General features: G+C 41.7%; 1 protein-coding gene across 5 annotated transcripts in view; it reads right to left on the bottom strand.

The window, feature by feature from the left end:
* The window catches only part of PHACTR2 (phosphatase and actin regulator 2), a 308,396-nt gene that overhangs the window by 37,742 nt on the left and 255,891 nt on the right, over positions 1 to 14,763 (bottom strand). For all 5 annotated transcript variants that reach the window (XM_083176559.1, XM_083176562.1, XM_083176564.1 and 2 more), the window contains exons 3-4: positions 7,071 to 7,151; positions 3,246 to 3,395 (exon numbers count right to left, since the gene is read on the bottom strand). In XM_083176559.1, coding sequence (XP_083032685.1) covers positions 3,246 to 3,395; positions 7,071 to 7,151 — 231 coding nt within the window. The remainder of the gene's footprint in view (positions 1 to 3,245; positions 3,396 to 7,070; positions 7,152 to 14,763) is intronic.

The following is a 14,763-nucleotide window of genomic DNA, read 5'->3' as shown; positions in this document are numbered from 1 at the left end:
GTTCCAGAAATATATAGATTGCTGGCATGTGCCAGCAATCTATATATTACTGGCTTACAAAATAAAACATTGGTGGCCAGTTCTGCTCCGTGTGGAGCAGGACGGAGGGAGGCGGGGCATGTGGCCGGACCAGCGTCGCTAACGGCATCCAGCCGCAGCAGCAGCCAGCCGGACACAGCGGGGCAGCGTGGACAAGTGAGTATAACAGGAGGGGGGGGGCAGGGGGTGGCGGCGGGGCGTACCGCCGGGCTGAAAGTGGTTAATCTTTCAGCCCGGCAGCGTACACACACGGAGATGATGGCTGAAAAAATCAGCCATCATCTCTACCGTTTAAGATGCATTCCCATTGCCTCTTAAACGGTAGATTACCGTGTAAAACTCTGCTTTGGAAACGGGTTGAAATACCGTTTAACTTTAAACGGTATTTCAACTCTGGCGCTTTCCCACTGCAGCCTTAAACGGTATTTTGCCCTCAAAAATCGGCAATATACCGTTTTAAGGCTGCAGTGGGAAAGGGGCATTAGTGTATAAATAAATAAGAAACAAATCATTATTTTTTTTTTAATTAGAACAGGGAAAGTGAGATCATTAAGAGAAACGGGCCAAAATCTAGTACTCCTCTGCCTAGCTCAATATGTTGTTTTTCTTCTTGGGTTGCACATTTTAATTTACATTAAGTAATTAAGTTTCACAAAACTAAAATATAAAAAGTGTGCTTAGTACCTATGTTTATGAGGTATCCCAAAACTGACACATTTATCACTAATGCTTTTCATAGTATTTATTTTATTTATTTACTGATTCTTATATACTGTAGTGCAGCAGATTTCGTTGCTGGGTAACAGCAGACAGACATGGATAGTAAAGGTCCATACACACTGGGCGATTTTGCCTAGCATGTATGGACAGCGTTGATCGTTGTCATCGCTGGGGGGAAAGCCGCTCAGTGCAAACACACTGAGCAGCTTTCCCCCTGCCCAGCGCTGTTAGCAGGGGGCATCCACAAAGCCGCTCATATACCAGCAGATGAGCAGCGCCCGGCAACGATGATGCGGGAGCGCGCAGCAGCGCTCATCGCTGCCCTGTACACATGGGTGTGGGATGTTCGGTCTACACCAACTAGGTCGACAAGCATTGGGTCGACACCACTAAGTCGACAGGCAGCAAGGTCGACATGGGTCTAGGTCGACATGGGTCTGTGACGACAGGTGATTAGGTCGACACTAGCATTTGATCGACATGGGCAATGTCGACAGTCAACATGGGTTTTTTCCACTGTTTTTTGACCCGAATGTCAACACAGTCGACATGGACACAGTTTAAAATGCACCGCATCCCCTCGCTTTGCTTGCTATGCTTGGCACACAATTGTATTCTCCCACCACACCCTAGTGGATGGTAGGGCATGAACTACCGCCTGTCGGCACAAAAAACAGTGAAAAACCCCATGTCAACCTAATGCTTGTGTCGACCTAATGACCTGTCGACCTAGACCCATGTCAACATAGTGGTGTCGACCTAGTTCATGTAGACCTAATGACCGTATCCCGTACACACTGGGCGGCTTTCATGCTGAAAGCCGCTCAGATGAGAAAACTGAGGGCTTTCACATGAAAGTCGCCCAGTGTATGGGCCTTTAAGTATAGAGGTATTACCTAAGCTATTTAACAATAACATTTGCTGAGACAGCGCTTCCAATAGGATAAACCAGTGAAGTACAGTATAGCACAAGCTATAACACTATACTGTATTTCCAGTTAGCTTATTTATCAAAGACAACCTCAATAAAGCTAAACTTTATGGAGTTTGTTACATTGTTGCATTTTGCAGTCATTATGGAGAACTTTGGGAAAGTGGTACTTTAGTGAATGCTGAAGTTACCAGTAATATCCCCTGGGTTAAAGCTTTAATTCATTTAGCCAAAATCCTCCCCTCAAATTTTTATTTTTTCCACAGGATGTAGGACCTTAATATAGTATGTTTTATAAACAGACAAAAGCAATTCCACTGGTTGGATCTGTGACTTTCCCATTGTGTTCCACTTTCATTAAATCTCTTTATACTTTCTAGGAGTAATCGTTCATAAAGTGTAATAAAGTAAATTAGATGGCCAATATGGTCTTCCCAATATTTTTATCATGTTAAAAAAACCTATCAAAACAAATGAAAAGCTGAATATATATTAACCAGTTAAACAAAAACGAATTATAAGCTGAAACCTAGAGCATAAATACACAAATGTGTTAATTATAATACTTGCCAATCATTTTGCTGCCCCCTCCAGGAGGTGGTGACTGCGTTTGCACTATGGGGGGCGTGGCACAGCAGATGTGGCCGCAATCACATGATCTTAGACCCTCCCCCACTATAAAATGCCAATATTACCGGCATTGTGATGCGGAGGGTGGGGCTACAATGGTGCATAGCTTAGCACCCCTGTCATGGAGCATGCTTCTCCTTCATACATGGGGGATAAGTGGCGTCAGCACAGATACTGTAACTGCACTAATACATCTTCTCCATAAAAAGCATTCCTCCATTTACCCCACAATGAGTGACAGTTACAAAAGGGTTCAGCAGGTGACTCTAGCTTCATGGAGTCTAGCACACCTTTCCGGGGGCTCGAGAACACATTTGCTTACATGAGACTAACTTGCATTACGAAGGTTATGCAAGTGTGTACAGAGGTGTCCTCATGGTTGCAGTCACGCCAAACTTTCCTTCTAAGATGCTTGCACTGAGCATCTTTATCACACAAATGTACTTGTTCATTGCAGTGCGACAAAAAAAGAATACAAAAACTGCTCTGATCAGTTAGATATGCCATCTGTATACCTGTATGTTACTTTGCCAGAATCTGTATACAAGGTGTGACGATGCAGCACGCACAGCAGCTTGTATTAATGTCAAGTATCATTGTACTTTGTATGCAGACTACGCTGCATAGAGATGTACTAGTGTCATACATCAAATTAATTAGCGCTGAAGCGGTTATGACACATTGCACTATTAAGAAGCACATTTGGGCAAAAAGACGCTACACCGCCCTGTGCACCTCGTTCGCTCCTGGCTTCTCCCGCCACATGGTGTATTGAAGCTAGTTGGCATGAGGACACCTCTGTAGTCTTTCTCATTGCATAAGATCTACAGATAAGATGCAACATCGTAGTACTGTATGGTCTGATGTAATAACATAATTGGTACATTATGTTACTCTCACTACTACATTGCGAAACATTTCTTACCTTTCTTGTCTTCTATTTTTTCTTCTACAATAGTTGCTTTTGATGCTATTGCTCCATTGTGAGCTATGGGTTTCTTCTCTTTTGAGGATTCCTCATTGATTGGCACCGTGTGACCATTTGAAGTTCCCATATTTAATGGAACATCAGAGTCTAAAGTAAAATGACTACATGTTATTATGTACATAGTGCAACACTGTAACACAGAGCAGAACTTTAAACTCAGGCCTTAGCGCTGTGGGGCATCAGTGCTAACCATTGCACCACCAAACTGACTATGTTTTGCAAACACAGACAAAGCATGCAATATGACATTATATATATATATATATATATATATAAAAATAATTTGGCCACAAAAAGCAATGGGGCAGATGTATGAACCAGCGTTAAGTGCAGAAATGCACTTAACGCAGGTTAACTGGGGGGGGGGGGGGGGGGGGGGGAGGGTGTTACAGGTTACCTCGTGTATTACTAGCGCACCTAACGTGCCAGCCTGCAGAGTTCCGTTCGGCGGGGCTGTGCCCTGCAATCCCCCCCAGTGTTTAGCGGCCGAGGCGATGTATTAGCCCAGGCCTTAATTCACCCCAGACACTTCGCCAGCTCAGGGCTAGCGTTGTCCTATCCCCCACTGTGGGGACAACGCTAGCCCTGCTTCTGGCTTGGGCTTTGCTGGAGATCTTGCTGTTTTAGTGAGATGTCGCACATGCCCAGAAAGCAAGCCGGTGGGGGGGAACCCGCGAGTGCGCAGGATGCCTAGGGAGCCGATAGGAAGAGCCGTTAACGCTGGGCATAACGGCTCTCCTTATCGGATGGGGGGTTTAATACATCTGCCTATAACGTATGCCTGGAGAAGCGGCACTCGCTATTTAAAAGAGGTTATAGGCAGAATGATACATCTGCCCCAATGTTAGTAATTTGAACAATGTTCAGGTTGTAAATGGTGAAATCTGTTATCAAAGCATTCAATGGAATCTCTGGAAACATTCTTCAGTGTAACATTATGAATCTGTAATAACTGTGTAATGATGAATCTCAAAAAATAAAGAACATATCCGCTGCATACTATGGCCATCAATGTATGTATACAGTATGTTCTATTTCTAGACTTTGCAGAATGTAACATATGGTTACTTTTATATAAATAGAACAAATGTGCTGTAATTAATAGACATAATTATGTAATTATTCAATTAGCCATGGTACATTTTACTGCCAACATTTTTATCTGTGGCAATTAAAAAAAATGTTTTCTTGGGCAATCAAGTTAATGCCCTTTTTTGCTGTAAAATGTACCCGTCTTCATTCAAAAACACATCAATCTGGGAACATCCAAAACCCAAAGTTCTTGCAATCACAGGCACAAACCATTGCACTTATCACATATTTTGTTATTCCTGCCACTGGGCAGGTGGAAAAAATACCTGATAATGCTAGCTGTTGACATCAGTTTACCAGCGCTAATTAAATATTCTTTTGGTGTCACATATTCTACTGGGTATTGGGCATATAACACAAAGATGATTTTCCTGTTGCTATTTTTGTTTTGCACTAGTACAGTAAGTAATCCAGTAATCTGCACTCATCAGGTCCTACTGTAGCTTCTGAAATGTGACAGTGGGGGAAGGCTACCAATGGTTCTAAATATCAGCGATGAAGTCAGCACCCCAGATTTAAACAAATTGTTCCGACTTAATACTTGGATTTTTGATCCAGTATAAACCAAAGGGCATAATATGCTGTACCCCTAATTAGCAACATACGTGGATCCCCTAAATCACCCAACCCCCAAAGGTACTCTTCAGTACGTAAACATGGGGGGCAATTATACGTAAAGGAGATATTCCAGCTATACTTCTACTTTACTAACTCTTGTCTGTGTTTCCTGTATGAATCTGGCTAACCTGAAAGAACAGTTGCTGTGAACAATGCTGGCCTTTTTTAGCGGGTAATTTGAAGATCGCTTACTGCCATGTTGGCACTAAAAGCGTAAACTTTTCCACTTCTCTTTTTCTCCTATATATGGGTTCAGTTTGGGAGACGTTGGCAATGGATGACTGACCTGATCTATTCCATCAATTCTTCAACAAATTTGACGGTACCATGTTAAATGCACCCCATTTTTTCATACCCCTACTATCCAACTACGCATGGAGTTGATTTTATATAGTGTGGCGAGCGCAGCGAGCCCCGCGAGGGGACGCGGTCTCATAAGAAAAACAGGAGCCCAGATATTACATAAGTACCAATTTGACTCCTGCAGATCATCTTCTGGCCTTCATTGCTCTGCATCTATGGATCTGTGGTATTTTGCTTACTAGTGGGTGTTGCAGCTACCAAGGTTGGGCACAGTACTTATTTAATTTTGTATTGATAACAGCCTATTCAATTACTGTTTAGTCATTTACTTAGTGTTGTGTTATATTTTCTTTTCTCACTATGGGGTATATTCAATGCCGTTAAGGCGAGCTATGACGGCGAGCAGTGCCGACAGCTCGCCATTATAGCTCGCCGGCAGTATTCAACTGACCCCCCTTCACTCGTTTCCACCTCACTGGTTCTTTTCAGCGAGGAGTAAACGGCAGGTGCGGCCATCAAAATGGCGGGGCTTTCCACAAAAAGAAGTGGGCTCGCTGCATTTGTGGCGAACCTCTGCATTTAAGGGAATCTTCGCTGAGATTCCCAGGAACATTTAATACAGCGAGAGCTGGCCAGGTAGTTTGACAGCGAGGATGGCTTGTTTTAGGTGAACCTTACCAAAACAAGCCATCCTCGTTGCACAAACCCCCTCGACAGCGGCATTGAATATACCCCCCTTGTAGAATACAGTTAGCAGAAAATTTGGAATAGGTTGCCGCTCTACTGCAGTAAGTCTATTTTATAACACATATTGGCAGTTTTAATACTTCTCATTAACATTAAATCATTCTGTACCTTGTACACAATGTCATTTTATGGATATAGTTTATTCACATGGTCATATCACGTAGCTAAGCCTCAGAATGCTGTGTCTAATTCTGTTGCAGAGATAAGCAGAAGCAGGGTAGCCAAACTGCTGTTTGTTTTAATTCTCAATTCTCACCCCATATCAAACTTGCTGCAATTGTAAAGCACAGGTCTATTTAAACTTACAGAGAGGGTAACCCAATTATTAGGATGATGTTGTTGGATTCTGCAGGGATGGGGTATAGCAAGTATTCATTTTTATAAATTATATCTGACTGTGGATGTATTTTGTTTACGTTTTCATCAGAGTTGCACCATGTATGTGCTTCCAATGGTGTTCATACAGAATTCCAGTACAGCTTTAACACCAAGGAGTGTATTTGTAATGTTTTGGGCGGCCACAGGGGCTTGGCTAATGAGACTCAGGTGTAACATAGTATGGGCATGTTGCTGAAAGTTGGTTGCATACAGAGACACTGTTTTTGCTCCCATTGGAGGCCATACTCAGACAATTGACCTGCATCTAGCATACGGCTGGTGAAAGTTTCAATAGAGGGACTGATGGTAGCATCTTAAGACTAATAAAGCAGGATCGCAGCATCTGGTGACACTGAAAGTGGGCAGATGTACACCAGTGACGGGCATCATAGCAGCATTAGCAGATGTCAGATACACAACTACAAGATGCAAAAGACACAAGGAAAGCCACAACTGCGTCCAACTAACAATCAGGCCCTATGAGGAGGGATCCTGCTCCCTTAACTTTTTAGAACCTTATCTGGATCATTTTAAATTCCGTATTAAAGCTGGCGTCAGGTTAGGTAGTTTACGCATATTATCACACAAGTGTCATACATAATACGCCATGGACAAAACTCTCACCATGATCTGGAATTTCTTTGAGAACGCCTCTTCTTATAAGCTCCTCTCGGCTCTGTCTCATGGAAATCTTGCGCTCTAACACTGTAGAAGTAAGATAAGACCAGTGTTATACACTGTAGGAGAAACAATACATATCTTCAACTTGAACAATTTTGCAATATAATTGACACTGTATAATTATCTTATTGTCAGAATAAAAACTGGCACTCTTAGTTAAAGAGTCTTGAAAAGATTACTAAAATCTGGTAGTTAACATAATACTAACCATTCATATTATGATTTAAAGTGATATTTATATAACACCTAAATATTATGCAAGACCTCACATGGAATACTTAAATGATTCACTTGAGAAGCACAGACTGCAGGGATGGGGTATAGCAAGTATTCATTTTGATCAGTTATATCTGACTGTGGATGTCAGATACTCCATACACATAATCGAGCCAAGAAAAAAAAAAGAGAGGTGACCAGGTAAAAGTGTGTTTAACACAATTAAAATACTAGTAAATGAAAATATGAAAATTGTTTCCTCTATTAAAGCAGCAGTCAGATGTAGGTACTCAAACCACATATAAACAAAACAAACGGAAAACAGGAACAGGACAGCGCTATACTATAAGGCAATTTAATAAAGGTTTCTCAGTACAAAATACAATACACAATAAACAATCAAAATTATAAACCATAAATAATAAGTAGTAATTAGTACCAACTGCTGAGGAACCTGCTGATAATAGAGGCGGACAAACGTGTAGGAACTCTGGTACCATCATTCATCCACTGTGACCACCCGTGGGAACTATCGTAAGGACGGACTCTGGATCAGGCCGACTGGAGTGCTAACCTGCCAGAAGATTATACACCCGGGTGGCCACCCTTCCATGACTTATCCATCTGGCATGAATCAGCAGCTGTACTAATGCTGACTGGGACAGGAGTGGTAACTATACCAGCACTAAATGACCTAGCTTCATTTAAATATTGGCATTATTCCCTGGTAATGTAATCATATATTACTAGGGAAGTCCAGGAATAGAGCAATTTCTTACCTGAACGAGAGGGTCAGCCACAACAGATACCTACCTTTGATAAAGCCGTTGTGACGGTGAACGCATCAGGAGCTTTGCCTATACCCACACCCATTGAACTGACCCTAACCAGCCTCAAAGGACATGCCTGCATTCCATCTGCATTCACTTTGAATTAAGGATATCTCCTCCACCCTGCTTGATTCCAGTTGTGGATTACCACTCCCTCACTTTGGGCACAAAGGGCTGAAATGGTTTTAATATGTCTTGGGAGATACATGGATCCCCTGGCCCACTACTAAGGTGGACAGTAATTACATCTTTATTGACTAGTGGCCGCTATCCAATCTGAGGCATTATAGGAACATACGGTACTACTGTCTAAATTCTTTGTGCAAGGCTTTATTTTTAAATATGTGAACCAAATGGCTACATATACGAGAGCTATGATTACATAATTTGGTCATAAATGTATTTTATAAAAATTTAATTCTATTGTAAAATCTTTTATACTTTTTAATTTTCTTTCCGAAATGCTCTTATTTAAGAGGTCAATAGCACTGCTACCCCCACTCCCCCTTTTTTTCTGTGAATTTATTTTCGGTCAGACCAACTTGATACCCCAGCAGATGCTTAGTGAAAGGTATCATGCCAAGTGCCATCCCCCCCCCCCCCCCCCTTTCACCCCATGGGAAACATTATTTTTTTTTCTGATTTTTTATTTTCTTTGCATGTATTTACTATTTATTGTTTCTGCATTAGCAGTTTGTCTCACAAAGGAGGCACCACAGAATAGAGCGCATCGGCTACGGGGGCATACAATTCATCAATAGACAGCTTTTCTGTCCTGAAGGAGGGACATGGGCTTCTTCTTGCACGCTGTCCTCTGTTAAACGAAGCCAATTAAGGGGTCTGCCGCATTTCTTAATTACATTTATGGCTACAGCTGGGAGTTGCAATGCTTTGTTGGCCACACGCTCATTCATTCAATTAACTCTCATTATAAATAAAAGCTGCAACCTTATAAAACCACTCACTGTGTCAATGTATAAAAAGTTGAGGTTAAAAGGAAACGTTGTTTATTAAGCTGGTCATGGTACATTCTCCAGTCTATCAAACGACAGGCAGCTGAATGGTACAATAAAGCTAAACTTGTCAGAAAGTTCCTAAACACATTGATACATGGCAGAAGCGCCTAGGACAAAGGCATCCAGACATGCAATAAATGGACTGCTGCATCTCACTGTGCAATACACTTACCTGTATACAAGGCATATAGTGTACTCTGCTCAGTGAACTGCTATTTAGCCCACCTATGTGCTATTAGGTTGCAGGGAGTGTACCAAGAGTGGAAAGTAGCTATAAGTATACGGGGCAGATCGTCTATTTACTTACACCAGGACCCTGCTGTACAATATCTTGGCCACATTCTACAGTAACATGACTAATGCTTACTGACAATTTGCCTACTTCCTTGTGTTGAACTTTGTCCTTGCATGAGACTATAGATCAAGTGTGTTTTATGGTTTTTCAGATCATTTATCAAATATTCAAAAACAAAACTACAACCAGCAGTGTGCATTGACATTATATGCAGTTTAGGAGACAAAAACAAGAATAAAATACTTATACAATTTTCGGCTGGATAACCCAAGCCTCATGCATAAACTAGTCTAGATGATTTTGGTATCACTGCTACTGAATAGAATCTGAAAACTGGAGATATCAGAGCCAAGTAATACAGCAAGTAATACAGCATTCCACAGTCCACCATTTGTTTTATTTTTAATGAGCACTACACTTTCCCGTTTATCAAGCTCCAAAATGTAAACCATCAATATATAATTTAAGAATGTATTATGCCTAAATGGTAAATTCTACAGATTTCGAGCAGGACCCTCCTACCTTTTTGACTATCAGTAAATACCCAGTATGTCGTATCACTGTGTCCCATTGTAAAGTGCAATGGAATATGCTGCGCTATATAAGAAACTGTAAATTGAGAAATAAAATAATACGCTACATTTCACATATATAAATGGCCATACATGCAAATATTGCCTAAACTCATCGCGACAGACAGGATAACACAGCTTACGTGCGGTTTCATATACCGACAAGAACCTCTATTCAGCATAAGTTACTTACCATCGGAGCTGAAAGGAAGCCCAGCACGTTTTTCTCCGAATTGGGGGTGGGTGCTGATGTCATGTGAAGTCAGCCGCCCGCCCGAGCAGGCAGGGGAATACCTGTGTTTCCTGGGGCCCGTCCAGTATTTTATTTTTGTGGGCATGCCTATGAAATGCCAGGTATCCATCCGAGAACGCCCCCTGTCTGTCAATCAGGCAGCGAGCTCCCCGGCTTATTCAAATTTTGCCGGAGGCACTCGCAGCGATCACGCGTGCGGGGGTGGGGGGGTATGAACATGTACATCATCGCCTATGCGCATGCCAGACCCCCACCATCAACAGAGGGGCCAAATTTGCTGCTATGTCTTTACCAAAGAAGCTAACTTATACCCCTTTCATATTCAAAGCCCTGGTTGGATCTGGGATCGCAATCACAGGTCTGACTCTGTCCAGCGCTTTTGCATTAAACCCAGTTTCAACCCTTCTTATAACTCAGGTCTAATGGTTGGGTTGCTTGACCTGTGTTATAAGATGTGGTGCACCGCACCTCGACCCACGCCTATGAGGTAACGACCTGGCAATGACCTGGGTCGAGGATGAGTTGTGACCCATTGCCAGTAGAATATAAAACCTTGCACCAGCAGTAGCATTAAAATTCTGGATTTAAGGTGTATTTCTAAGATAAATGTTTGTTAATGGATATGGAAATAAAATCATTGTACAAAAGAAGACACGTTCCTGTGTATATGCATATACAGTAACTTGTATTGCACTGCAGTACCACTTTTTTTTTTAAATGCTTCCTTTTCAGCTTGAACAATAACCCTATATTAAAGACATCATTATGAAGCCCAGGAGTGGGAATCCCTCTTTCAAATTGTATGCTTCTTAGTGGTTACATGATGACCATAACACCCTGCACTTTCTTATGCTTGTATGGTGTTTGGGCATTTGTAAATTGGTTTTCCCCATAATGGCATCGATCAGGGGCAGATTGGCCATAGGTGCCACAGGAAAGATTCCTGGAAGGCTGGTGCACCTTTGAGGCAACGTGTAGCCAGCGCCCAGTAGTAGTAGCCCCACCCCCTCCTATCTCATGCACAAACAAAATGTGCAGGTTCACATAGCAGAGTACTCATCTAAGGTGGGCACCCATCTATATTGATTGTGACATCTGTTAAAAGGGACAGGATTGGGTGCTATCTGGGGTGTAACAATTTATGTGGAGTTCTGAGCTCCACTGAGGGAGGAAAGGGGATATTTGTAATATTCGGGGGATTACGGTGATAAGTCATAGTGTTCATTCTAGCACTCGCCATATTTGAAAACCCATGCAGGTCCTCTTCCTTGCCTGGGTTGTCGCTGTCTGCTGTAGTGTTTCTAGCACAGTGTGGTGTGTATATCAGCATTGATATGCAAACCAGGGCTGTGCTAGAAACACCACATCAGACAGCGACTCCCCAGGCAGGGAAGAGGAACTGCATGGGTTTTCAAGACAGCGGATGCTAGAATGAACACTAAAGTCATCTGCTTGATGAAGTTTTTTGGGTCTGTGTTTAGTCTTAGTGAGAGGGATGAACGTTATGATTTGAAATTACGAGGTTTCGTAACAGCAGCTTAAAGGTGTGAGGGGCCACTAGACTATCAAGCATATTAAAACCACTGTTTTTCACACACATTTAGTAATAAATGAATAGCATCTATTTTGATGTTAATTCGTACTACATTTTATTTGGTGCCGCCCCCGTGAGGCCATTTATAGAAACTTTTCCAGGGCTATTTTTTTTCCCAAACCCCCCTGGCATCTACTCAATCAAAGGCCCCTTCATTTGAAAAAAGGAAAGTTATTATCAGGTTTTTACCAAACTATGGGGCAGATGTATTATCATGTATATAACGTTTTAATACCAACGGATCCCGCTTCTCCTGCATATTGAGGAGAAGCGGGCACCAGTAAAAGCCTAATGTATTAACACACACACACACCCCTTGCCGATAAGGAGAACCTTTATGTTTTGTCTCCACCGACTCTCTTTATCGGCGGCCCCATCAGCGCTGCGCATGTGCGTTGTTAAAATAAACACTTATTTTCCCCCGTAAACGGCTGGGGGGGGGGGATATAAGGGGACAGCCGCACCAAGCATTACTCGGCGGGCTGTCCCTAGTGCATGTTAGGTGCACTGATCATACATTTAAAAAAAAATGAATCCCCCCAGTTTACCAGCATTAAGTGCTTAATACATCTGCCCCATTGAAACCATATATACTAAAGAAATTAAGTAGTCCACATTTGGTGGGGGTTATGTGGGCCAGATCATGGCTGAAAAATCAATTCAGGGATGCTCTCATTTGTAGAAGGTCTACAATTAGACCATTTTGTGCCTCGTTGTGGTACCATATTATTTCTACACGTGTTTTATGTGTTTTATTTGAATTAGTCAATTTGATATTGAATTAAAAAAATAAAATATTGATGGTGGATCGTGATCAACCTTCTAATATAGTCAGCAGCAAAGGGGTTAAAAAGGACGGTTACAGAAATTTCTGAACAAATATGTGCATCCGCAGCATAACGTACAGTTTACCAACGATCCATCGAGTCGCACTATACAAATCATAAACCTGCTCTGCAGGCTGAAATCTCTGAGCGGGTATGGGGAATCTAGAGCGGTGCATCAGCGGACACACTGTTCTACACTGACTTGTTATTGAAGGATTAACATAACTAAGGAAGCTTTCATAGCGCGTGCCATAAAATCTTGTTGGCAGTCAATCCTGATATTAGTCTATGCATGATGGTTTTTGTGCTATTTATTTCTCGTCTCAGTTTCTCACAAATTGATAAATTAATGAATATACACTCTTTATTAAATCCAGAACTTTAAGTCTTGCAGTTAGTACATCCACGTTGGCTCTACACCTTTTCTTTCCCCTTAGCAACTATTTCATGTGATGACGGCTTTGTCCAAATATTGCAATAATAGGGATTATTTAATGCTTGGTTTTGGTGAAAATAGTAACCAATCATTATCATTTATCTGTCTAGTACCAGACAGACAATGAAAGCAAGTGTCTGATTGGTTGCTAGGGTTTACTACAAAATTGGACCAAAACTAAATGTTAATAAAACAAGTGTTTTATTAACTGTTTTGTTAACAATGTGAACTGTATAGGTGCAGCTGAAAATCCCTAATGGATGCGGGACATGACATGAATATTTGGCAAGCAGTCACAATCAATTATGATATGGGGCACATTAAATAGTAAACCCCTGGTGAGATCACTTTTACCTACAAGCTAAGGGAAGACTGGTCTCTGCAGCATTAGAAGCTGGGAAGGAATATAACCTGCCTCATGAGCACTGATGATAAAACGTTCCAAGACATTTAAATGTATAGGTGTCCTAGCATATAAAGTAGTAAACAGTAATTCCCATTCCCGCATTCAGTTTTCAGTGCCAGGTCTTCTAATCTCACTCCATGTCAACATCTGTTTTTTTCTGAACTCTTTAACTGTGCATGGTGATTCATTATAGCTGCTGACAATGTAATCTCATAATGGTCTGGGATTAGCTGGGCAATACAAATGACTGGAAATAGCCTGTACTCAGCTGGCAAATTGCACATGATCCCCGCTGAAAACAAATAGGTCACTTCCAGTCAACCAACTGATGAACAATTCAAAAGCAAAAATAGTGGCATTATAGCATATATGTATCTACATAACATACCCTCCAACATGACCCATTCCATTAGGTACAAAATGCTCTGCTTCTGGACTTCTTCCTTAATTTAGGATTGCCTTCACCAGTGGTGGAACACCTTTATAAAATCGCCAAACTAGTTCAATACAGGTGACTGCAATTATCAACTAAGAGGGAAGTCCAGAAACAGTGCATTTGGTATCGAATGGAACGGGTCATGTTGGAGGGTATGATATAACCGTGTGCAACTTGTGAACATTACTATATTTATTTATTAGCAGTTTCTTATATAGTGCAACTTAATTACAATAAGTAGTCTTGACAATCAGCAATACTTAAATAACGGAAATGGAAGTACCTACATAAGTGAAATATTAAACAGTGAAAAGAAAGGAGAAGTAGATAACTGCATCATCAGTAAGGTTATATTTATATATATTTAGCAAGTCATATTTAGCAAGTCATTTCTTTAAAATTATATGTAGAAGCTGATTGGTTGCATGATTCACTTCTCCACTAATTTCATAAAGTCACCCCAAAATTGTTCATCTTATATTTGTCAAAAGGTGTGCCAAAGGTATCACAGGCAGATGCTTTTACTGTTGTCTAAAGCCCCCCCCCCCCCCCCCTGCAATCCGAGTCCCCCCTGCAATCCGAGGAATAGACACATGCGCACAGCGTCTATTCCCGCAGCAGAGAGGCTGCCTACAGAGCCGCTGGTCAGGCCCCCAGAGCAGAGAAAATGGGACATTGCCTCACAAAAATGACGTGATTTTTGCCCTTTGTGGGCCTGTCCTTACTTCTTCGTTGGGAGGTATGGTGATATGGCT

The sequence above is a fragment of the Crinia signifera genome, chromosome 3, assembly GCF_055691185.1.
Source record: "Crinia signifera chromosome 3, ASM5569118v1, whole genome shotgun sequence".
Taxonomy (NCBI): Eukaryota; Metazoa; Chordata; class Amphibia; order Anura; family Myobatrachidae; genus Crinia; species Crinia signifera.
The sequence above is the reverse complement of the archived record's forward strand: the minus strand, read 5'-3'. Positions and strand labels throughout refer to the sequence as shown.